At 37.0% G+C, this 23,975-nt stretch overlaps 5 protein-coding genes, 1 non-coding gene and 1 pseudogene across 6 annotated transcripts; 2 read left to right on the top strand and 5 right to left on the bottom strand.

The window, feature by feature from the left end:
- Positions 1-361: 361 nt before the first annotated feature.
- LOC106318702 (60S ribosomal protein L18-2-like) lies at positions 362-1,617 on the bottom strand. Its single transcript, XM_013756798.1, has 5 exons — positions 1,559-1,617; positions 1,276-1,365; positions 1,059-1,187; positions 789-971; positions 362-705 (listed from the first exon to the last, which is right to left on the bottom strand). The coding sequence occupies exons 1-5, from the start codon at positions 1,559-1,561 to the stop codon at positions 547-549; spliced, it is 564 nt and encodes a 187-aa protein (XP_013612252.1). The 5' UTR covers positions 1,562-1,617; the 3' UTR covers positions 362-546.
- Positions 1,618-5,905: 4,288 nt separating this feature from the next.
- On the top strand, positions 5,906-6,505 carry LOC106314116 (serine/threonine-protein phosphatase PP1-like). The gene is made up of 3 exons (XM_013752049.1): positions 5,906-5,919; positions 6,008-6,278; positions 6,423-6,505. The coding sequence occupies exons 1-3, from the start codon at positions 5,906-5,908 to the stop codon at positions 6,438-6,440; spliced, it is 303 nt and encodes a 100-aa protein (XP_013607503.1). The 3' UTR covers positions 6,441-6,505.
- Positions 6,506-6,574: 69 nt separating this feature from the next.
- Positions 6,575-8,652, bottom strand: LOC106319408. Its single transcript, XM_013757725.1, has 4 exons — positions 8,436-8,652; positions 7,475-7,845; positions 7,064-7,386; positions 6,575-6,988 (listed from the first exon to the last, which is right to left on the bottom strand). Exons 1-4 carry the CDS (start codon positions 8,518-8,520, stop codon positions 6,862-6,864), a joined length of 906 nt encoding a protein of 301 aa, XP_013613179.1. The 5' UTR covers positions 8,521-8,652; the 3' UTR covers positions 6,575-6,861.
- A 79-nt stretch (positions 8,653-8,731) lies between these two features.
- On the bottom strand, positions 8,732-9,200 carry LOC106319410 (annotated as a pseudogene).
- A 10,307-nt stretch (positions 9,201-19,507) lies between these two features.
- LOC106319409 (sm-like protein LSM4) lies at positions 19,508-21,381 on the bottom strand. Its single transcript, XM_013757726.1, has 7 exons — positions 21,223-21,381; positions 21,074-21,115; positions 20,711-20,809; positions 20,520-20,597; positions 20,087-20,123; positions 19,889-19,996; positions 19,508-19,785 (listed from the first exon to the last, which is right to left on the bottom strand). Exons 1-7 carry the CDS (start codon positions 21,223-21,225, stop codon positions 19,763-19,765), a joined length of 390 nt encoding a protein of 129 aa, XP_013613180.1. The 5' UTR covers positions 21,226-21,381; the 3' UTR covers positions 19,508-19,762.
- Positions 21,382-21,464: 83 nt separating this feature from the next.
- TRNAE-UUC lies at positions 21,465-21,536 on the top strand. Its single transcript has one exon. It is a non-coding gene; the product is annotated as a tRNA-Glu (tRNA).
- A 134-nt stretch (positions 21,537-21,670) lies between these two features.
- LOC106315745 lies at positions 21,671-23,703 on the bottom strand. Its single transcript, XM_013753562.1, has 7 exons — positions 23,218-23,703; positions 23,067-23,150; positions 22,815-22,957; positions 22,530-22,600; positions 22,306-22,401; positions 22,042-22,134; positions 21,671-21,960 (listed from the first exon to the last, which is right to left on the bottom strand). The coding sequence occupies exons 1-7, from the start codon at positions 23,650-23,652 to the stop codon at positions 21,875-21,877; spliced, it is 1,008 nt and encodes a 335-aa protein (XP_013609016.1). The 5' UTR covers positions 23,653-23,703; the 3' UTR covers positions 21,671-21,874.
- Between the last annotated feature and the right edge of the window lie 272 nt (positions 23,704-23,975).

The following is a 23,975-nucleotide window of genomic DNA, read 5'->3' as shown; positions in this document are numbered from 1 at the left end:
ATTTATTTAGTAATCAATAACAATTTATAAATTCAGTAATCATAGGTTAATGTCTATATGGCTTCTTTGGGTTCAAATGTCAAGACAATTTGATTCAGTTAGGCTCTACCAAAGTATAGAAGACTAGCATAGCAATTAACAATATAGGCCCAAACTCCGTTGACAAGCCCAACCCAATAAGCATGGTCCAGAATTGAAACATTTGAGCCACCTTCTGTTTCAGTGGAGTTGTGTTGCAAAGTTGTTGGAGTGCAAACATTTGTTATAATAAACGTTAGTGTGTTCTTACTTGACAAGCTTCATTAGCTAATCATCTCTAATTAAACAGTTATCAAGCTAGTAATGAGACGCTAAAAGACAGTTATCAAGCATTAGGCAACTTCTTAAACAGCTATCAAGCAAAACATTCAATTGTCGATTAGAACAGAAAGACAGAAAACTCAAAACAATGTCTGCAAAAAGCAAATGAGTAACAAGAGTGGTCTACAAGAATTTCGATTCTGAAAGCAGCAACCATAAGGAAACAACAACAACCTCGAAACAACCTTAGACCTTGAAACCACGACTCTTTCGCTTTCCTCTAGCTTTCTCAAACTTCCTTCCCTTAGCCCTAACATAAGGCTTGGTGTGGCTGTGTGGCACACCAGGTGCTTTACCAAAGTGCTTCACTGCTTCACGTGAGTTCTTCGGTCCTCTAAGGAGAACCTGTCACAACACAACACAACATCCCAATTTCAAATAAATAAACTTCAAAAGAGGTTGATTCATTTACAAATTATTAAACTCACCGTGTTCTGTCCCAATGGAGCAACGAGAGCAAGCTGGTCGAAGGTTAAGCACTCTCCACCAGCTTTCTCAATCCTAGCCCTAGCCCTCTCCGTAAACCTCAAGGCAGTAACCTTCATCGCAGGAATCTCATGCACTCTCAAATCATCAGTGATAGTCCCAACCAACACAGCAATCTTACCATCCTAAAGTAAGATAAAGACCAACACCATCAAAATCTAAAATTACTTCCTAAACAGATAATAGAGTGGGTCTCAAGGAAACAAACAAACCTTGCCCTTCATGAACTCAACGAGCTTGGAGAGTGAAAGAGGAGCCTTGTTCACTTTGCTCATGAAAAGCCTCTTAAGGATCACAGCATCGAACTTGCTTCCGGTTCTCCTTACCAAAAACCGGTACAGCTGCAATTAACCAAACCAGCGTAACATACGGTTCAGACAACAAATCAAATAGATTCAGACAACAAACTAGTCATAGAAATTTAACTACCTTGACGAGAAGCTTGAGGTAGACATCATCGGACTTTGGAGCTGTCCTTTTGGTCTTCTTGCTCTTACCTCCGGCGATGAGATCGATACCCTACAACAACCGAACAAGACCACCACCGAATCAATACAATACTGATAATTACAGAACACAACACTCGGAATCTAGAGAGCTAGAAGAAAAACCCTAAGGAGTAATCAATCATTCGCTAAAACAACCAGATCAAAGCTCAGAAATGATTAAAAAAAATCGAAGATTAGACAATGGAGATCAAGTGAGTACGTACCATGGCGTCTGTTACGGAGGAAGACGGAACTGAAGCTAGGGTTTATCAATTTATAGGAGGAAGCTCGTTCGCATTTTTAGGTTTCATGACTTCATTCATCTCCGCTTTTGGGCTCTTTGGGCCCAAGTCATAGGCCCATTTGTAAAATATTTTTCATTGGGCCCAAATCATAGCCCCATTTGTAAAATATTTTTGATTGCTATTTCTGGGACAATGCCGTCAATGAAAGTTAACAGCTAGTGGAATTTTTACTCTCATTATTCTTACACACGTCATGCCATTGTATATTTGTTTATGCTTTGATGCTACGCCAATTCATTCAACGAGCTAGTGGAGATTTTTGTGAATGTAACAAGCACATTTACTTGAAAGTCAACCAACCAATTGTTAAATGAGAAATTTCATGAGTATTTCCACTTTTGTACAAGTTATTTGATATTTTTATACATCGTCTGCATTTGATCAGATATGCAAAACATTTTTTCTCAATAAACTTATAACTTTTCTTTTCATCATAGTCAGGGTGGTCTTCAGCACAACGAATTGAAACATCGGCATAGGCCCTCCAATTTTTTAAAAAAAAAATTACATGGAAAAAGACACTTGAATTTGTAAAAAAAAAAAATTAAAAACCCTTTACTAAATTGTTTTAGGCCTCTAACACGTCAGGAACACCCCTATGATAGTAGAACATTGTATTTCAGTTGACGTTGGTAAAAAAAACTCAACCAATTATTAAACAAGACTTTCAACCAATGCATGTGTAAGATATTTGGGGGTGTATAAATTACTTTCTAAAAATCAATGTTAATTTCTGAAATTCTTCGAGAGTTTTGGATTTATTTTTTATTTTCCCATATATTATAATCATTTTTTTGATTGTTCTCTGAGAAATTTTTGCGGCAGATATAAACTCTAAAGATTAAAATGATCAAAATGTTTCATTAAATAGATAAATATACATTTATACCCCTAGGGTTAATTAAGGGGTGGGGATTTGGGATTGAGGTTTACAATTTTATAAAACAAATATTAAAAATTTGAAAATAAAAATTTTAAAAATAGTTTCAAAAAGTATTTTCGAATTACAAAAAGAAAATTTGAAAAAAAAATCAAAAAAAAATCAAAAAGAAAAAATTATAAAAACAAAATTATAAAAAAGTTCGAATTTGAAAACATATAATCTAAAACTATAAAAAAAATATTTAATTTTTTTATTATTTTTTATATATCTAGGGATTAGGGCATCTCTGTCCATACTCTATTTTTTCTTCTAAAATAGAGTAAAATTGAATATGAAGTAAGATATGATCCAACCCAACTTCATATCTCACTCCATAATGAAATTTACTCCATTTCTATTTTTTGTTTGTTCATCACTCCATTATGAAGTGGGAAATGGAGTAGAGTTGGAGCAATTTTACTCAATTTTTACTTTTAATCTATTTTGGATTTAAAAAAATGGAGTTTTACTTTAGAAATGCTCTTAGAGTCATTTTACCTATTAAATGAAACATTTGGAAAATTGAAAACTTGAAAATGGTCGAGAATTGACTTTCTTCTTTTGTTTTCTCTCTACCATATGATCAAACTCTCCTCTGAATAATAAAGACAAATAGAGCTGAAAGCGGCACTTTGGAAAATGAATACTGCTCCTAAACTTAAACACTTTCTATGGCGAGTGTTATCGGAGGCCATGCCAGTGGGTTCAATATTAAAGAGACGTCGAGTTTGTCAAGATGATGTGTGTAAAAGATGTTGTGTGGTTGAAGAAGACATGGAACATTTGTTCTTCTCATGTCCTTACCCTAAGTCAATTTGGAGAGGAGCTGGATTATCTGATCACACATTTATTGACCCTAATATCAGTTTTGAGCTTAAGATTAAAGCCATTATTTCTTCTGTAAATAATACAGCCCTTAACCTGATTGATCGTCAACAGCCAATATGGATTCTTTGGAGGATCTGGAAGAGTAGAAATCAATTAGTCTATGGGCAGCAGCAATCTAGTTGGCAAATGGACCTCAAACATGCTAAACAGGAAGCACAAGAATGGACGTTGGTATTGTATAAAAATAAAGAGAACTGTGGAGTAAGTCCAACTGGAATGGTAAGACGATACTCACAATGGCAGAAACCAATACAAGGTTATGTGAAGATCAATTATGATGGAAGTAGGCGTCTTAACATGTCAACGGCAGGATGGATAGTTAGAACTGATCAAGGCATATTCATCGGTGGAGGTCAAAGTAAACGTGAAGTACTTGGATCCGGAAGTTTAGAAACAGAGCTACAGGCACTCCTAATGGCAATGCAACACACATGGGGTAAAGGTCACCGGAAAGTAGTGTTTGAAGGAGATAATATACAAGTTCATGAACTACTGACTACCTCAAAGAGAAACTTTCATATGCACAATTGGATACGAGAAATTCAAGGCTGGAAGGAGAGATTTGAAGATGCTTCATTCAGATGGATATCAAGAGAAGACAATAAAGCAGCAGACTGTCTGGCTAAACAATTTCATCGATCTACTACTAATTTCGCCTCTATTAATTATGTTCCTGTAAACATAACTCAATTCCTCCATGAGGATTATATTTCATCAAATCAATAAAGAAGTTATGTTTGTCGTTAAAATAAAATAAAAAAAGACAGATAGATTTTTTTGGGTTCTCATTCTTTGACCTCCCTCCATTTCCCCCACATTTTCTCGCAAAAAAAATATTCTTTTGATTCCTCCGATCGCCACCTAAACACGACCAGTTAATCCTCGCCTGCTTTCGAGCAAACCCTTGTATCAATTTCTCAATTCCGGTGAGCAAAATTTGGGATCTGAGAGAAGAAGAAGATGATGACGAGTATGGAAAGGAGTGTTGGATGATATAATAGGAGATTACTAGAAGGTAAAGGAGGCAAACAGGTTCAGCTCTCTGAGATCGAGATTCGTCAACTCTGCTTCAACGCCCGCCAAATCTTCCTCTCTCAACCCAATCTCCTCGAGCTCCATGCCCCTATTCGCATCTGCGGTACTCTCTCTCTACCTCTCTTGATGAAATCTCATAATTGGGGTTGAAAGTATCATACTTTAGGGATTTGAGCATCTGGGTTGTAAGCTAATGTGTTTCCCTTGAAAGATTATGTGTATTCATATCAACATATAGTACAAGTACGTGAGAGATTCTAGGGATCATCTCTTATCTAAACAGAATATACGAGGAATAATATCTAGGCTATACAACTGATAGTTATCCTCTAATACCCTCCCGCAGTTGCAGCGTGGGCTCTGTCACACCAAGACTGGACCGGAAGCCACAGAATAGTGACGAAGGTAAACCTCTGGCAGTGGGTGAGAAAGAGCTCTTTCCAGGCGTCATAGTTACCATCATCAATGTCTAAGAGGAAGGGAATATAGTGCTTGATGTTGGTGACGCCATAAGCACGTTCGACTGGAATGACAGGAGCGGCCATTTAGACGAAAGAGAGAGAGAGAGATTAAGAAGAAAAGAGAAAAGAAAACGTTGTTAGGTTCAGAATCTAGAACCCTCTGATACCATGTAAGCTAATGTGTTTCCCTTGAAAGATTATGTGTATTCATATCAACATATATAGTACAAGTACGTGAGAGATTCTAGGGATCATCTCTCATCTAAACCGAATATACGAGGAATAATATCTAGGCTATACAACTGATAGTTATCCTTTAATATGGGTATTGTAATTGGGGGTGAAAGTAGCACAATTTAGGGATTTGAGCATATGGGTATTCTAATTGGGGATGAAAGTATCAAACTTTAGGGATTTGAGCATATGAGTATTGTGATTGGAGGTGAAAGTAGTAAACTTTAAGGATTTGAGCATTTGGGTATTGTGATTGGGGGTGAAATGTAGCAAAATTTAGGGATTTGAGCATTTGGGTGCTGTAATTGGGAATGAATGTAGTAGAATTGAGGGATTTGAGCATCTGGGTATTGTAATTTGGGTGAAAGTAGCAAACTTTAGGGTTTCTCTGTGAATTTGAGATTGATCTTGATAACTAGGGGTGAATGTAGATTTGAGATTGATCTTGATAACTAGGGGTGAATGTAGTAAAACTTAGTGTTCCTATGTGAATTTGATCATCTGGGTATTGTAATCTCAGGTGATATTAGGCATGTTCGTTTATTAAACGCGGCGACCAATTCTGGCGACTGAAATTTGTTCGTAATTTTCTTATGCGCTGGTCGCTGGTGAAGGAAAATAGAGAACGCGCGTTAGAATAATCGACGGATTCCGGTGATGTTTGTGCCGCTGAAATAAATAGTGTCACCGTTTATCTTTTCTCTCTCTTTCATGCGGCTGAAAAACATGGATGCTCTTCCGTTTTTTTTTCTAGCGTCTGTAAATTTTCTCGTTTTCCCTTAAAATTTCAGTCGCAAGTGTTAGACGTGGCGTTTAATAAACGAACAGGCCTATTCATGGCCAATATCAAGATCTTCTGAGGCTATTTGAATACGGAGGCTACCCTCCTTCAGCAAACTTTCTCTTCCTCTGCGACTACGTTGACAGAGGCAAGCAAACATGTGTGTTGGTTTTGTGTTGGCAGGTAGTGGAAGATGGGTACGAGTTTTTCGCAAAACGTAGACTAGTCACGATATTTAGCGTGGACGAGTCTCTTGTTTGCTCTTTCGAGATTATGAAACTAGCTCCAGCTTCTAGCAGCGGCCATCCTCTCAAGAAGGTTTGTTTCTTACCAAGAACACAAGCTAAAACTTGAAATCTTCTGAAAAGCATGAAAAAAAAAACTTATTCTACTCTTTGCAACAAGACCTTAGCTTTCAATATGAGATCTTAGCATGAAACAACTATGTTTTCTGTTTATCAGGTACCTAAAAAGTCGTAGTCTTCTCGCTCAAGATAACGGTTTCATAGCTCAAGCTAGGCTCAAGATTCGGACTTCCATTATAACTGTGTTTGTGTCTTCAGTTACGGATTGAATGCAATGAAGAACCCAAAGGGTCCTTGTCCTCGATCATCTTCAACAACTTCTGTATAAAAAAATAGTGTGACACAAAAACACACTTCGTTTTCTGTGTATGGATGCAGAATGATCTCTCTTCTGGAGATTTGCATCTCCTTCTTTCAACCTTTTTAGTTTAAGTTAGAGTGTACAAACCTTTTTGCATTATCATCAAGGTACCACATTTCAAACACAATACGTCTATCATTTGGCAAAAACAGTTAGCTCATGGCTTTTGCAACTAAACATCTTTCCATACGCCAACTCAGCTTGTTCAATGGTAAAAAAAAACAAAACAAAGAAATCAACTTTGAACTAATCTTCTATTTAAAGCTGCACTGTATGAATCCCCGTTCGCATCCCCTCCTAATCTTCTAGCAGCTCTCTGGATCGCAGCTAGCCGCTGCTTCTGCTTATGGTCATTCCATTGCCTGTAGCAGGTAAAGCAAGTGTTAGTGTACACGATGAAGTCTTGTTACTTTAGAGAGAAGAGAGAAAGGCCATACCTGATCAAGAACATTCCTGCAACAAGAAACGACACTCCAAAAGAAACCTTCTGAATCGTTGTCATTACACGAACCCATTGCAGAAGATCTTTAAAACATGACAAAGTCTCAGTCTTGAAAGAGGTCTTCTTCTTCGAGTCTCTTGACCATGATTCCACCACCGATTCTAGACTTGCTTTGCTTCCGTAACACGGTTCTTCTCTAGAATCCTCATTTGTCTGAACGGCAAAACCAGCTGCTTCGCAGAATGATGTGCCGTTAGACTCCCAATTCGAGGCCTTAACGCAGATTATATCGTCGTTTACTCCACAGGGACCAATCGTCTATAAGCACATATATGGAAGCCATTAGAATCCCACAAACCCCACAGAAAACAAAGGTCCATGTGTTTTGTTTATTATCACTCTTTACCTGTGTAAGTGCATTACTGGCGAAGTATGCGTCTTTACAAGCATCAAAAACTCTGTCACAAAAGGAGGCGCAGATGCGAGGAGGACCGGGTTGAATACCGACGTCCGGGTTACAGATTGAACACTCTAATAACTCGAACAAATGCAGACAATCTTGACTAGCTTCTCCATAAGTAGCTAAGTTTCTGACAGCTACGAAAGCTGGGGTTGTCTGAGCAGGAGAGCAACATGTCCTTTTACGGAACACACGGCACATAGTTAGATCCTTGGATCCTCTACCAACGGAGTTAGGAGGCTTTCCTGCTGATTCATATGGTGGAAAGCGTCCTCCTTTAGAAACACATACTCCTCTTGAATCCGGTTTCACTGCACCTACAACCCCAAAACAGAGCATTTCACTCAAATTGAACAACTTTATTGCAAAGACTTCAACTTTTATGAATAGACCAATCTAAAAACGAACAGTGAACCCACATGAACAATAACAAGCTGCGGAACAATTAACAAAACGCAAAACTCAGTTTCTAATCAATTTGGTTTGCATCAGACTAAATCAAGATGATCCAAAAACAGAGCATTTCACTCAAATTGAACTGCTTTGATAACTTTTTATCGCAAAGACCTTCACTTTCATGAAGCTGGTCCAAAAACAGAGCACTGCCCAAGGCACTACCCTCAAGTTAAACAGCTTTGGTAAGTATTTAGTATGAAGACTTCAACTTTCATGAATAGACCAATCAAAAAACGAACACTGAACCCACATGAACAAAAAAACAAGCTGAGGAACAGAACGCAAAACTCAATTTGGATTGCATCAGACGAGTCAAGATTGATAAAAACGACAAAAAGATTGAGACTTTAGAGTGATAGAATCCGAAATCTACAATACCCATTTCCTGAAATCTAACAAACAGATCAAATGGAAATGTGAATCACGAGAACCCTAAGCTTTTGGGACTAACCTGAGGAGAATGAGATCAGGAGATGAAGAAACAGGATCGGACTCTGAATAAGAAACACCTTCTTCGTTGAACATCTTCCCATCATTTCTTTGATTGATCTAAATGCCCGAAGCAAAAGTCTAGATAAAATACGAACAAGACGAGCGTACTCGTGAGACTTGAGCTCAACAAGTCTGGTCCGCGAGGAAGACACACACGGGTCGACCCGAGTACCCGAATGTATAGACTCCGTCTACTTTGGTTTTATTGCTTTGTATAAAGTCTTGTTATTTCAATAGTCTTCTCAACTCATAATATGAACTAAAGCAAGGCTTTCCTTGTGGCACCAATCTGATCACAATCTGTCAGATAAGCCGACAAAACACGACAATGTTCAGAAATAACAACATGAGATTGATTTGGTTTCATGGATCCTCAAAGCAGCTTGACGCCAGCTTCCCTGACAGAATCAATCACAGCCTTGACTTTGCCATGATACCTCTGCTCTTTCTTCATGTGAATAGCAACAGCTGGGATATCTTTGATCAAGAGTCTCTCCCTAAGGATTTTACCAATCTTTGAAGCAGCAGCCACGTCGCGTGTGACCCCCATTGTTTCCCTCAATGCTTTCTCCTGCGAGCTCGCTGAGCAAGCTACCGGTTGGTGAGTGGATGACTTGGGCGTGGACAAACTTGTTCGTGAAGTGCATCTTCAGGACGTAAGGTTTGAGGTAGTCGAAGAGACGTGGTGGTCTCACTGCCGGTGGAATCACCATCTTTGTCTCTCTCTCTGTCTTACTCTATAAAAGTCTGCAATGAGAAACAAAGTGTTACCCTTTAAGAGATAAAGAGAATCTAATAGTAAACCTAAAAGAATCCACATTCTGCGTTTATAACTCTCCAGCATTTAACTTCTTTCAGACATTTCATCAAACACCTGGTGGATATCAATCTAGTGAGAAGTTTGTTCCATATTCTCTAGGTTGAATCTCGATAGCCTAGTACTAAGAAACTAACCTAGTGTAAGAACTGCTAATAATATTTCGAAAGTTCTAGAAATTCAACCCGGATCGTACCTGGAATATGGGAAGCGACGGAGTCCGGCGAAGGGGGAGAGAAAGACGGGAAAAATTGCCGACGAGGACGAGATATTGGGTTTTGATCAAATACACATACTAAGCCCACTATTGGCCCATATTGCTTTAAAGCTTTTGGGTAGTGAGCCCATTTGTTTCACTCTAATTTGAGCTGAAGTCATCTACGAGATTTAAGTATTTCAATTTTTCAAGTAATCTGAATATTTTTCAAGTACCTTTGGTTATTATTTTTATGTAATTTTGATAATTTCTGAATAAATTGATAATATATCTTTGATTTTCGTAACATAGATTAAAAAATTAGCTGCTATATGGTTTGAATTTGGGAAATTGCATTACAAACTATAGTATGTTTACCACTATATTAAAACATTATTGCGTTTACAGCTTTTTCTCAAACTAGCCTTAATAAACTTGATATTGGTTTGGCTCATTTGAGTCAGTCTTTTGTAATAAGATGCGTGTGTAGTATAACATTGTGGAATACTTCAGTATTTTAATTAAGTAAACAATTTCTTTGGTTTTAGTTTGGATGAACAGCTACTTTTCAGTTTCTATTAATTCCACATAACCTTCCCAACAGTCTGTTAACGTCAATATGAGTCATAATACCATATAAAGTACAGCTTAGGGACATAATTGATCTACATTTCCTAATCTATGATAAAACACCAACCTGACATTGTAGATGTGGAGAAGCATCCTTTTGATATATCTTTCGATACGGATTTGAGAGTTGGCCAATCTTAACTCAGCGTTGAGCAACTGTAACGAGTTGTTTGGAATCGGACTCCAAGTCAGAGAAGATGTTCTCATATCCAAAGATAAAAGGGAAATTGCAATATTGTTTGTAAGAATGTGCATTGTTATGTTTGTCTTTCTTTATTTATTATACAAAAACTCGTTACAAAGTTGTACCCTCCAGTGTTCTTTTTCCTGTCTCCACAAGTACATGACAAGAATATTACTTGCGTAATTTAACAGTGACTCTTATTTATTTCACTGTTAAATGGCAGTGAGAGTGAAAGAGAGAAAGTCCCCCGCTTTCCCAGGGAACTGAACCTTTCTTCTTTTTACCCTATTTACACGTTTGCAACTTTGCATACATATTTATAAAAATGACGTAAGCATTCAGTGTCTTTTTTGGTAACTCGTTTCCAAATATAAATAAAAATAAAAATAAAACAAGGTAATGAATATGTATTATATAGAGGAATACATAAGAAACAGATTTTTGTCAGAGACTCAGAGTTAACAGAAGTCTTTTTTTTTGCTAAAAAAGTTAACAGAAGTCTTGAAACTTGAATATTCTGATATTAATATTAAGAAGTTAAATATTTTTATTTAGACACTATCAGTAATTCGGGAAGAATATCTTAACTCTTCAAAACCCTTGTCAAAAAAAAAAAAAATCTCACCTCTCCATGGAAATTATATTTACCAATAATTATAAGAACGAAATTAACCAATGTTCCATGTGTCCATGCCCATTTGTGTTCATAAATATCGCGTACCATTGCCAACAAAAGTGACAAACATCTAGAGTACCTACCAGTGTTTATTTCAAAGCATTCTTATATACACATTGAAGTTGTTCGATAGGGAATCCTTCGGTAAATTTCTACTAAGATCGCTTATGAAAATTATCTTCTCACGGGGACGATTGCATAGTCGGGAAGGGGAGAGACACACGTGTTGGAGTAGTAGAACACGTGCAAAAATATGATCAACATGTACAGATCTCTCATTAGTTCGCACGTGCCCTGCTTCTCCAGCAAGTGTTACTCATCCATTACATTTCTCTTGCATCAACTCCAAATAGCTTCCATGGTCACGCACGTATATATACTTACTGTATAGGAAGATAGAGAGAGATGTTTGTGTAGAAGAAAATAGTTAAGAACAAGTATATAACTTATAGTGAGGACTGAGGAGGCATGAACTTCCTCTTGCTCGTTTACTTATATATAGTGGGTTTTAATTGTTTGATAAAATGAGGCAAAAGTCTAAAATAAGATAAATCCGAAAATTCAAGTATTATAACATAATAATAAAATGGAAGTGGAATCAAAGTGATTGAGTCTTGAAGTGGGTTTTCTTTAAATGTGAATAAGAAGTGAGATGGCAATCATATCACCAAGTCTTTCATTACTTTTAATAATGTTTTCTTTTCATTGTTCAAATTTACTTTGAGGGAGATGTATATAAAACAAGACTTGCATTAATAAGTATTCCTACTGTTTTTAAAAGATGCATTTTTTGTGTTTCAAGCATATTAAATTTTAGTTAAAATATATTATTTTGTGATTATTTATTTTTCATAATTTCAAACCAATATTATTTGAAGAAGAACAATATCATTATTAGCTAATAATAATCATATATAGAAAATGTCAGATCACGATTTTAATTTGAATCATATTTTTATTTCAAAACATTTATCTTTCACAAGCAAAGAGACATTTTCCCAACATAATAAAACCAACTTTTTAGGAAGCTAGCGAATCAGCATATCCTATGAATGTGTTAGGAAGCATCGTGTTATTGATGTCTCTGTTAAAAGTTTGTATTAACAGCATGTTTGATGTAATAACATGCTGTAATTTCTAATTCATGTAATATGTTACATTCATTTGATATCAATAACTTTAAGACGTTAGAAAAATAAAATAAAACCAACTTTTTTTGTTGTGGAGAATTGCAAATTGATTATGCATGAATAAACATAGTTGACCTTTGACCAGGATAAGAGGATCAAATTATCGATTTACAAATGGACAACATTGGGTAGCTTGTAAGAATATCTTAAGCATTGTTAATAAATAATGAAATACATCATTACGCAATGTATGTAATAGAGACAGACGGTAAAGATAGGTGACGAGCTCGAGTCAGTTTATGTCTACTTAGTACTTCCTGCCACCGAATCCAAGTTCAAGTCTCACTATTTTCCCCAGTTTTTACTTCATCGTGACGTCACCACAACTATAGTTTTTTCTTTTGCAACTTGGGTTTGAACACAACTATAGTTATGAAAACTTAGGTTCAACCCTCTTATTACCAATAAAAATAATACGTAGATTAATAATAAAATATATTAATTTTTTAAAAAAAATCTAAAATAATTCAAAAAAATAATAACGCTCATTTTAATGACGCTAACGACACTAACTAAACCCTAAATCTTAAATTCTAAACCGTAAACCTTAACCCCTAAATTCTAAACCCAAACTCTAAACCCTAAACCAAAACCCTATATCTTAAACCCAAATCCTAAACCCTAAATCCAAACTGTAAACTCTAAACTCAAACCCTACACCTTAAACTCAAACCCTAGATCCTAAACTCAAACCTAGACTCTAAACCCAAATCTTAAACCCTAAAGAAACAACATCAACATTAACCCAAACTTTTAGGATATAGGATTTGGGTTCAGGGTTTACGATTTGAGTTTAGGGTGTAGGGATTAGGTTTGGATATATGGTTTGAGTTTAGAGTCTATGATTTGGGTTTAGGATATAGGGTTTGGGTTTAGGGTTTACGGTTTGGGTTTAGGGTATAGATTTAAAGTTTAGGGTTTAGTTAGTGGCGTTAGTATCATTATAATTGACGTTATTATTTTTTTCAATTATTTCAGATTTTTTTAAATAAAATTAATCTATTTTATTATTAATCTATGTGACATTTTGATTAGTAACAAGAGGAGAGGTGAATTTAAAAATCTTGTTCTTATGAGATAACCATATTATTACCAGTTTAAAATCTTATAATTAAGAGCGTTTGGGGTTTGAATTTTCCGTGTATACTTGCCAGCATTAACTACGCGAATACTCACATGCAACGCCGAATAATTAAAGTTATGGTTTATATTAACAGAGTTTGGTTCAATCAAAGTTTCGTCCAAAAACGCAGTGATAAGAAAGGAACGACGATTAAATGTAGTGTAGCCTTTCATTAACGACGATTAAGCGTCCGACTAATCCCGATATTCACAATGACATGGTAGTTCATGCAATCCCATTACCAATAACACATTCAATCAAAGATTCAAAACCAAGTGACAAAGTATTTCATGCGGCGTGTTTGCTTTAAAATAAAAACCACACCACTACATTTAAGTTTTCCAATAAAGTATAATTAGTAGAATTAATAATCAAAGGTTTAAGCAAATTTCTCTAATACGCTTTATTTTTTTAAGACATCATAACTTGGTTTGAAATGGGGAAGAAATGAAATAATTTTTGTTGTTGTATAAAAGAAAAATAGAAGAAAATGATGGTGAAGAGAATGCGAGATGATGAAGAAGTGACGGAGACAGTAACACAGAGAGGTGTGGGTTGCGTGTTCCTCGCGAGTTTCTTTCTCCTTTTTATCTTTCCCTTTTCCTTCTTTTTACCATACTCCATAGATAGTGAGACAGAGACTTTCTGTGTCTTGAAGAGTTCCAATGCAATTCTTTTTTCTTTATCACTTAGACACTTACTGTTCTTGTCTTCTCCCATTATTAACAAAACTAAAACAAACCTTTATGATCTCTATATTTTATAACATTAATATATTTGTAGCACATATTCAACGGTAGCCCAAATTCAATGAGATGCATGCAATAATACTCTACGTGACAGAAAAATTCACATATACGGAACATTGTTGAAATTGTACTAGAGTTTGCCCTATTTGTTTTTTTTTCGTTAAAAAACATGTTTTTTTTTAATGTTTTAACCCATGTACATAATTATCTTCATCTGCACGTTCTTATTAGTTATAGAAAATCATATTTGGGATCAATTCAATCATTGTTACATGTTTTAAAGCATGAACATCGAATCTTAGTCGATAGATCTTGTGATATGTGAAAAAGGGAAAAGAAAAAAATATTTGTATAACTAAAAGATTTCATTCTTTATAAAAGAAAAAAAAAGTGCAGTTCACTGTCACTTAAGTTTTTTTTTTTTTTTTTTTGTAAACTTACTGTCACTTAAGTTCTGACGAAAATGAAGTGAATCGTTCCCCCCATGTTTTATGGGTTTGGGTTTTCCCCTCTGACGTCGTTGCTTTCAACACACTGTTTCTCTATCTCTCATTTCAACAAGTACATTTTATTTGTTTAGAGCAACGTTATCGGTAAAAACGTTTTTGGGTTCTTAATTTTTTTTTTTTGATTAAAAAAAAATTAAAAATGAATCAATGCGGACCGTCAACTGTCAGCGAGGTCCGCGAACAGTATAAGGACCAAACCAAAACGCCTCTTAATTTAGCTACTTCTTCCCTGGGTTTTGGTATTTTTTGTGGGTTCCTCTGATGTGATATTGAGCTCATATATGAAGTTATGGGCATGAAAGATATTCAGAAATTGGCCCATGATGTTAGTTAATATGTCCAGCCTATTTTTATCAAGTTACAAGCCCAAAAAGATTCATAAACAAGTGGTTTATTTGCTGTCCAAGAGGAGTGACGAAAATTAGATGATTAATTGCATGGAAGCTTTCTCTCTCTTGCATTGCAAGAAATGCTTGTTTCAAGAACATTTTCTCTCCTCCATGCACTAGTTTTATCATTTCCAATGTAATAAATATCTAGCTTTGTGGGCAAGTTTAGTTTCTTATAAATAAGTTGTAATCTCTATTGAAATAAAATAAGTTTTGAGTGATTATTTTTGGAAACTTGAGAGTGATTCTCACTTTTCTTTCAATGGTGTGTAATATCCATTGACATTTTCGATCCGTCTTGGTGCGTCATATCCAAAGGATCAAACCGATTCGTCCTGGTGCGTCATATCCAGAGAATCATCCTCATTGTCGTCTAGGTGCGTCATATCCTAAGGCATTGAGTTGGAATATCGAAGGGCTTCCGCATCCTTCGTGCGACCATTCACTCCACATCCCTTGTCTTTGAAGCTTTACGGTTTCATAGCAGCAAGGCTTATCCCCTTTACCAACTTAGAGTGCCGACTCCTCGGGAGGTTTTCATCAATTGGTATCAGAACACACTCTGAGTTTGATATTCATTTTTGTTATCTATCATTCTCTTCTTTTCATCTTCTACAAAAAAAAAAAAGAGTTTTATTATTTCTGTTCTACAAGTCTGCTGGATCATTAGGAAGTGTGTGTTCAAATTTTTTCTTTCTTCGGAGAGAAAGATTTGAGGATAAATCTTTTTGAAGATGATGAGTATGATGTGATATTGGGCTAATATATGAAGTTATGGGCATGAAAGACATTCAGAAATTGATCTATGATGTTAGTTAATATGTCCAGCCCATTTTAATCAAGTTACAAGCCCAAAAAGATTCATAAACAAGTGGTTTCTTTGTTGTCCAAGAGTAGTGACGAAAATTAGGTGATTAATTGCATGAAAGCTTTCTCTCTCTTGCATGCAAGAAATGCTTGTTTCAAGAACACTCTCTCTCTCCTCCATGTTTGGTGCGTCATATCCAAGGGATCAAACCGATTCGTCCTGGTGCGTCATATCCAGGGAATCATCCTCATTGTCGTCTAGGGGCGTCATATCCTAGGGCATTGAGTTGGAATAACGAAGGCCTTCCGCATCCTTCGTGCGACCATTCACTCCACATCCCTTGTCTTTGAAGCTTTACGGTTTCATAGCAGCAAGGCTTATCCCCTTTACCAACTTAGAGTGCCGACTCTTCGGGAGGTTTTCATCACACCCCTTAAGAAACCTCAAATTTTCCCCGATAATGTTGCTCTTAGAGGCTCCCACACTAGTGTTTTCTATCATTAATAACTAATTAGCAAAATAAAAGGTATTTTAACTGAAGTAGGGTCGTTGGTGACTAAGAATGATTAGAAAAAATATCAAAACCAAAACAGAGATAACCGTAAACAAACTAGAATAATATCAAAGCCAAAACAGATATAACTGTAAAGAGAGGAACTCAAAAATCATTGGGTTAGTCTTCATCCCAAAAATAGTGTCTTTATGAAAATACATACTAATTTACTTTTGATGCAGGTTTCTTAACCACTTTAAAAGGAGATAAGAATCAGATTTTTCAAACTGGAAAATTATATAACTTTGATGTCTTCTACCATCTAACAAATGGGAGTGAACTTAGTTTTTTTGTCTACCTTAAATCAATAAACAACTTCGTTTTCTGCATATGTTATTGCTCTCGAGACTGTAATAAACATTCGATTTATAGAGGAATAACAAACAATAATGACTTGAATAAATAAACAAAATTCAAAGACTAATAATGTATGGCAGGGACCACGCGTACGCAGGCCCCCTCTGCCACAAATAATGACGCAGGCTCTCCCACTTGGGGAGACCTTAGGCTAAGCACCCATCCTTAGAGTGCAATGGAAGTCACTGGCCTAGGCCACTCGTCTTCTTGATCACGAGTTGACCCCATCCAGGTAAGTGATTTGAACGTTCTCTCCTCTTCTCTTCTTATACTCTGCTCCGCGTATTATTCATTTTATGTGTAAGCGATGTGGGACTTGTTAGTAGCACATGTCACTCGCTCAAAAGCTTCATAACTGTTATACACATGGCTAGATGTTGTAAGCCATGTTAACTGTTCGAAAAATTTCTGATTACATTCCTGGATACTCAAACACAAACTGCAGCTTTGCTATAACGATTCTTGTCTTTGACAGGAATATTGAAAAGCAGTTTCTTTCATCAGAAACAGAGCAAAGTTTAATCAATCAGTAACTTCTATATATATATGAAGACATTATCTATGATAATGAGTACTGTTAACTTACGAACACATTTTGCGCTAATGAAAAGTTGAATTGTTTGTAGACCGAATGTGGCAAAGCATAAACCAACACAAAACTATGTGTTGATCAGTTATTAGCACTGAGTTCTGCTCTTAAGATTAGTTTTTTTTTTTTTTTTGCTTAATATGGTTTAGTGTTTGTATTGAGGTTCTTTTTGTATATTATGAACATAATTTTCAGTTTTAGACAACATGTAAAGGCACTCAACATGTAAAGACAGTGCTTTAACAACGTTTTGACCAAGGCTAAGAATTAAGAATCAAAACTTGAACTCAAAGATTGTAGGGCTTTACCCCGAAGGGAGCCCTTCCAAAAATTCTCGAAGGCCAAAGACAAGCTAAGGCCTAAGAGGGGGTTTGGAAATAGTTTTCAACCAGCAATAGACGCGCCTCGGTTAGTACCTCATTAGCTGCGTCATTGCCCCAAGCGCAAAGATGACTTTCAACCAACGACTGCGTCTCTCTTTTATAGTCACCAAATCCATCCTACTCGATTTACATCTCCGATGTGGGACAATTAATATAGCTTGACCTACCAATTATTATTATTGTCGTGCATATCTTTGTAACTGTCGAATACAATATCAACAAAGTAAGGTTAGCAGTTACGAAAATACAAAAAGGTTCAAAGACTCGTAATGTATGGTAGGAGCCGCGCGGACGCAGGCTACCTCTGCCACAAATAATGACGCAGGCTCTTCCACTTGGGAAAACCTTAGGCTAAGCACCCTTCCTTTACGTGCAATGGTAGTCACTAGCCTAGGCCACTCGTCTTCTTGATCACGAGTTGACCCCGTCCAGGTAAGTGATTTGAACGTCCTCTCCACTTCTCTTCTTATACTCTGCTCCGCTTGTTATTCGTTTTATGTGTAAGCGATGTGGGACTAATGTACTACTCAAACAAGCTTGAGACGGCAAAATTCTTTTGTGCGTTTACATGTGGGCCTGACGGCTATTGGCCCAGTTAAGTGTTTGGTAGTTTCTGCTTGTGAAAACACACATGCATCCATCATAGTTGAGGGAATGTGTTCTCAAGCAGTGAAGCAGAGAATGAACCTAGTGTATGCTAGCTTTTAACAAGCGAACCATCAAACGTTCTTCACAAATGGAAAATATTTTCCAAAAAAAAAAAAATGTTTTCCAAAAAACATTAAAATTCATAAGAAAAGAAGAGTAGATATAGTATGCTAACTTTTAAAAATCAACCATCAAAGGTTCTTCACCAAATGAAAAGATACTGAATATGATTACCTAGCTCATATACTCTGTTCCTCTCGAGAGGCATTCAAACTATTCCCGCTCTCGTCTTTAGCACTCACCAAGCCAATACAACAGAGTGGTAGATTCAATAGCCAACTCTGTTGTTGCCTTCTTGTTCCTATAATTGGCTACTTTCATGTTTGCCTTGCAGACTTTATTGAACCAAAGTCTTAACAAAGGGGAAAACATAAACATCCAAGCTACAAAGACCCATATAACATCGGATCATCACATTAAAAAAAACATAGTACAGAGTCTGTCCTCTTTCCTAGATTTGGAGTCTTCCTTTCTCCTATATCCAAATGTTGAAATGAGGAAGTTCTTGTAAATGCTCATAAACTTGGCCACAAATGCTGACACCACCAACAACAAACATCACCCTAGTGAATGAGTAACTTAACCACATCTCAACACAAACAGTGTACTCTTGCACAACGCAATGGGGTTCAAAGTTGTCATCTTTTGTTATTACCATACTATACTCAACATACCTTCTCTGCACTGGCACCATATATCTGAGAAGCTTCTTTGTGAAACTGTTTTTTCAGCTCTTTTCCGCCTCCCCAAGTCGATGCCTAGTAAAACCGAATCCTCTTTTGTATCAGAGTCTCCAGCGTAGTTCACAACCTCACATTTCACCCTGGATAGTAAAAAAAAATGAAGAAATCACTAGGAAGAACAATTATAATGTCTTGAGGACAAATTAAGAACATTTGTAGTTGACCAAAGAAGAGGAGCTTGCAGGTCCTAAACCCCCACCACCTTCTTACAAGCTTTGTGTTGGAAAACACACTGGAAAAGAAAGAAAACACTTTCAAGTCTCTTCTTTGGAAGAAAACACTTTCTAGTCTCCACTAAAATCATGTGGACAATTTTTAACATACATAACTGTGAATTCTCAAATCATAGTGTGATCATTTGTCTACCAAATCAACTAGCCTACCAAGAAATTAAAACTGGCAAGAGAAATGCTTAGAGCAGCTCAAATTTTATACTAAGCATATTATGATTAATTTTATATATACAGAGATGATAATAACTCAGCTCTTTGGATAGATTTAACAATCACTGAATGGAATATAGCATGAAAAACGATACATGAAGAAAAAAAAACAGTCAAATCACATTGTAAAAGCAATTTTATCCCCTTCCAATATAATCAAACTAGTGCAACAACAGCAGCAGCAGCAAGAGGAGCCAGCTAGAAAACACAGAGTTTTGTCGTTCAAAGTTGTTGAATCATCAACCACGCCCACGCCCTGCTCCTGTTTTCACAACATATGAGTATAATTTAGCTTAATTGTCACTGTAGCAGACAAAACTATCAAGAATAAGTTAATCAAAGATTTTGTGACAAACAGCTTGTACCTCTGTTGCCACTCATCTTAGCCATTGGAGCTCCTCGGCCTCGTCCTCTGGCCCCTCCATCATCCATACCACGTCCTCTTCCACGTCCAACCCCTGGTGGTTTCCTATCTGCACATATTTTAACCATTGTTCATAAATGATAAGTAACGGTTCGCTTTAGTTTGAAATAGGCACCATATAGACATGAGAAAACTATACCTGTGCGGGTCTTCTCCTCCTGTACTTTATCAATCACCTGAACAGAGAATAAGTCGATATATAAGTAAAAAAAAACAATCTAGGTTGAAGTATATTGTACAAGATGTAAGAACATAAAAAGACACAGCTTATGACTGTCATATCTAGAATGTTGTTAACTGAATATATTTGATCACAGAGGATACAAAATATGCTATATGGAGCTACTGGCTTCATAAAAAACAAAACACAAGTCTGGTCAGGCAAACACCATTCTCTGTGATATCGTCTAAGACGCGCTGCAACAAGAGGCAAAATCCCATTTTCTCAAACAGGGTTCATGCCACTTGGAGCACATATCTGATTTGGCTAAGCATCATCACTCCAGAGCAAAGAGACTCTAAAAAAACTATATCAGTCAAGAGGCATATACAAACACGAAAGAGTATATTACCTCATCTGGAACACGAAGGTACTTGATAGTGTTACCACGGATATAACATTCCGGCATCCTCCAAAACCTGTCTCCATCCTACAAGCATAATCAAACAAACATATCTTAGTGTCAACCACACAAAAACTTAAAAGACGAAAATAGAAAAAAAAATGGAAACTTTGTATGAATATACGAGAGGAGAAGATAACCTTTGATGTGCAGATAACTTCACGCAGATGGATGTTCATCCACGTATCGCAATTTACTAAATGCCCATTGTATGTCTCTCCATTCTTGAGCTCCACAAGCTACCAACAACGATTCGATCATCAAAAAAGATGTAAACTTTAAGATAAGCACACCAACTAGTCCTAACGCAACATCTCAAACTTAAACAGTGCCCACTTAACTTCTGCTACCACAAGGATTCCATCATCATAAAGATGTAAACTTTAAGAGAAAAAAAAGAAGATCCTATGCACCTAAGTCCTAACGCAACATCTCAAACTTAAAACAGTGGTCACTTAACTTCTGATCTATATGTTATAATCAAGTGTCGAAGTTTCACTTACCATGGGATGTCCTTGAGCAGTCTTGAGTAGCGAAAGAGGAAGCTACAAAACGCAAAAACATAAGCTAAAGAGTCAACCTTTGAAGTTATACCGAAAACAACACAGTACGAAGAACCTAAGATTCAGTATAAGCCTAGGAAGCGACTTACCATCTTCTCCAATCAGTAGATTTAGAGATCGGTAAAGAACCCGTGCGGGAGAACCAATAGAGGAAGAGAAACAGAACAAAACCCTAAACAAAGACAGGAGAAACCTTGTTGGATTCAGACAGTTGGGAGGGATCTCTAACTCGATCGGTGATCTTTTAGGTCAAATAGGAACTTTATAATAGTCACATTGTTTTCAATATTTTACAAGTAATATTGTTTTACGTCATGTAACGTTCAACAATTCCGATGTCGTCCAGCGGTTAGGATATCTGGCTTTCACCCAGGAGACCCGGGTTCGTTTCCCGGCATCGGAGCTTTTTTACTTTTTAGACTAAAGCTCGTCTTTTATCAATTCTCTATCTGTAGCCGTTGAAAACGTTTATTTTAAGGTTACCTTTAAAGTGTTAGTGATGCTTGAGCAATTAATTAATTTTTTAGCCAAACCAAACGTGTGAATCAAAGCCAATATATCATTCCAAACCTTTCCATTTAAGTTACAAATAATTTCACTTGATACAGTAACTTGTTCACATTACTTCTACACCTGCTCTAAATTAGCATCCAACTCCACGTTCTTGAACCTCCAACATCTCCAGTAACTAAATCTTAGCAGAGTTTCAATCATGTACAGACTTGTAATGTGTAAATGATTTCAGCAAATGAAAAGCTGATAATCAGGTTCTCCAGCTCCTCCCACATTAAAGTAATTGACATCAACTGTACTAGTTCCTAGATCATCTAGTGAAGGAAGACAAATATAAACCACAAATTTTTAGCAAATACAGGGTATGAGAGAAGGCTTAGAGAGTTGTTTCAAACCTTCGTAGATAGTTCTTACAAACTTGACGTAGTTAGGGATGAGATCTCGGTATATGATTCCATCTGGATGCGCATCAAGCACCACTAGTACACCTATGGATCAATCAAAGAACGGTAAAGTTACAGTTGCTTCTTGTGATTCAAATGAACATAATGCAAGGCAAAGTTCTAAAATGAACATGCGTAATCAAAGACATGTTAGACATACATTCGTTAGAGGAAGACTAATTTTCCTACTTTACAACTCTCAGGAAGGATAGATACCTGGAGCAAGCCAACCTGGACCAGATTTGCTGGGTAATGGTGCAAGCCAAAGGATGTTTCTCAAGTTGATGGAATCACCATACTTCACATCAGATCCTAACAGAAAGGAGATACAAATCATATTTTACTTAAGAACGAAAGAGTACTGTTCCTGTGGACCAGTCCTATGTTTCAAGAGAATGCAAGAAAAAGTCCAGTCACACACGGACAAGAGCAGAGACTACCTCTCTGGCAATATCCCATGTTGTAAGGAAACAATCTCTTGTCATAAGCTGGATACTCTTTAGCATGAAACCTGCCAATTTCTTTTCATCAGCAAAAGATACTGATCAACAACACTCGCCAAAATCTACTTTAACCTTATACCCATCTAGAAATTAATATTGCACCAAGTTCTCAATTAATATTACACACACATAGCTCCTAACAGAACATGACCCTTGTTTACTTCAGTCATAAGACCATTTCAAGAACCCATAGTGTATAACGAGGAAGCCAAGGGGACTTACAATATACCAAGACGTCCAGATTCTGAAGCAAGGAACAGGTGGCCATGGAACAGATCATATCGACTCAGCGAAACATTGAGTCCTACACTCGGTCCCCTAGATTCAATCAGACGAAACAAAAACTCGAAATACGAGTTCACCTCCTGTTCATTGAACAACATCAATCACCCATCCACCAAATCAGCTCACAATAACATAAACTCTGATTAAAAAAAAACAACGTTTTAAAAAAAAAAGGCTAATAATAAATACTTCAGCTATAAAGTGACGGCCATAAGGAGTTCTCGTGAGTTGACACTTGCTCGTTCTTGATCCTTCCACATTAGTAGGAGGAACCTACACAACAACCAACTCAATCAACAGTAACTAATCAACAGTAACTAAGTAAACCGTCGAGACGAACCGGGATCATAGTGGGATCGAGGGCTCGGTGAATTGAACCGGGATCGCCTCCGGAGTCGACAGCGAGACGAGCGATCTCGAGAACCGACTCCGGTGGCCACCATACGAGAGAATTCTCATCCTCCTCCTCTTCGAACCTCCTCCGCCTCCCCGAGCAGAGTCCAGTGCGAAGCGAGCATCGTCCCGGTTCGGGTATAGGTTTGCGCGGTTGGAAGGGGACGAGGAATCTGAGGCACGAGCGGAGTTCTCGAGAGACGGCGGGGTTGACGGTGTACGCGGCGGAGGAGGGTGGTCCTAAAACGGTGAGGAGATCGCCGGCGGTGGCTTTGGGAAGCGACGATGGAGAGTGGGAGGCGGAGAGCTTGAAGGAAGTGGCGGCTGCGAGGGAGAAGGAGATGAAGATGGTGAAACGGAGAGGTGCATACGAGTTCACCATCGTCGCTTCACCATCGATGCGAAGAGTTTGTTACGGAAGCAGGTGGAGTAGGCAGGCTTTTGTCACACTTCGGATAAGTGTTGGGCTTTTATGGGCTGATAAGCCCATGTTACATATATAATACAAAGATTGGCATCGACAACCAAGAATAGACTAGAGACGATTTTATTTTGCCTTTTGTTTTCAATTTCATACATTTTGTCTTTCTTTTGTTTGAGACTTGCTTCTTTTTAACTTGATTAACAATATCAGACCTTTTTGCATTCGTTTCTGTTGCTGTTGTTACTAATTTGGCTTGGAGTAATTTCTTTCAGGGTTGGATT

This window comes from Brassica oleracea, chromosome C9 (genome assembly GCF_000695525.1).
Source record: "Brassica oleracea var. oleracea cultivar TO1000 chromosome C9, BOL, whole genome shotgun sequence".
NCBI classification, from domain to species: Eukaryota; Viridiplantae; Streptophyta; class Magnoliopsida; order Brassicales; family Brassicaceae; genus Brassica; species Brassica oleracea.
This window is presented reverse-complemented; position numbering and strand designations above follow the sequence as displayed.

Coding starts and splice junctions, on each gene's coding strand:
- LOC106319409 (XM_013757726.1), bottom strand. Junction 20,598..20,710: donor AAGTTATCTGCACATCAAAG/GTTATCTTCTCC, acceptor TTATGCTTGTAG/GATGGAGACAGGTTTTGGAG. Junction 19,997..20,086: donor GGAGGAGAAGACCCGCACAG/GTATAGTTTTCT, acceptor AAATATGTGCAG/ATAGGAAACCACCAGGGGTT.
- LOC106319408 (XM_013757725.1), bottom strand. CDS start 8,520: ATGATGGGAAGATGTTCAACGAAGAAGGTGTTTCTTATTCAGAGTCCG. Junction 7,387..7,474: donor CCAGTAATGCACTTACACAG/GTAAAGAGTGAT, acceptor ATGTGCTTATAG/ACGATTGGTCCCTGTGGAGT. Junction 6,989..7,063: donor GCAGGAATGTTCTTGATCAG/GTATGGCCTTTC, acceptor TACCTGCTACAG/GCAATGGAATGACCATAAGC.
- LOC106318702 (XM_013756798.1), bottom strand. Junction 1,188..1,275: donor ACCTCAAGCTTCTCGTCAAG/GTAGTTAAATTT, acceptor GGTTAATTGCAG/CTGTACCGGTTTTTGGTAAG. Junction 972..1,058: donor TTGAGTTCATGAAGGGCAAG/GTTTGTTTGTTT, acceptor ATCTTACTTTAG/GATGGTAAGATTGCTGTGTT.
- LOC106315745 (XM_013753562.1), bottom strand. CDS start 23,652: ATGGTGAACTCGTATGCACCTCTCCGTTTCACCATCTTCATCTCCTTC. Junction 22,402..22,529: donor CATGGGATATTGCCAGAGAG/GTAGTCTCTGCT, acceptor CCTTTCTGTTAG/GATCTGATGTGAAGTATGGT. Junction 22,135..22,305: donor TCCAGGTTGGCTTGCTCCAG/GTATCTATCCTT, acceptor ATTGATCCATAG/GTGTACTAGTGGTGCTTGAT.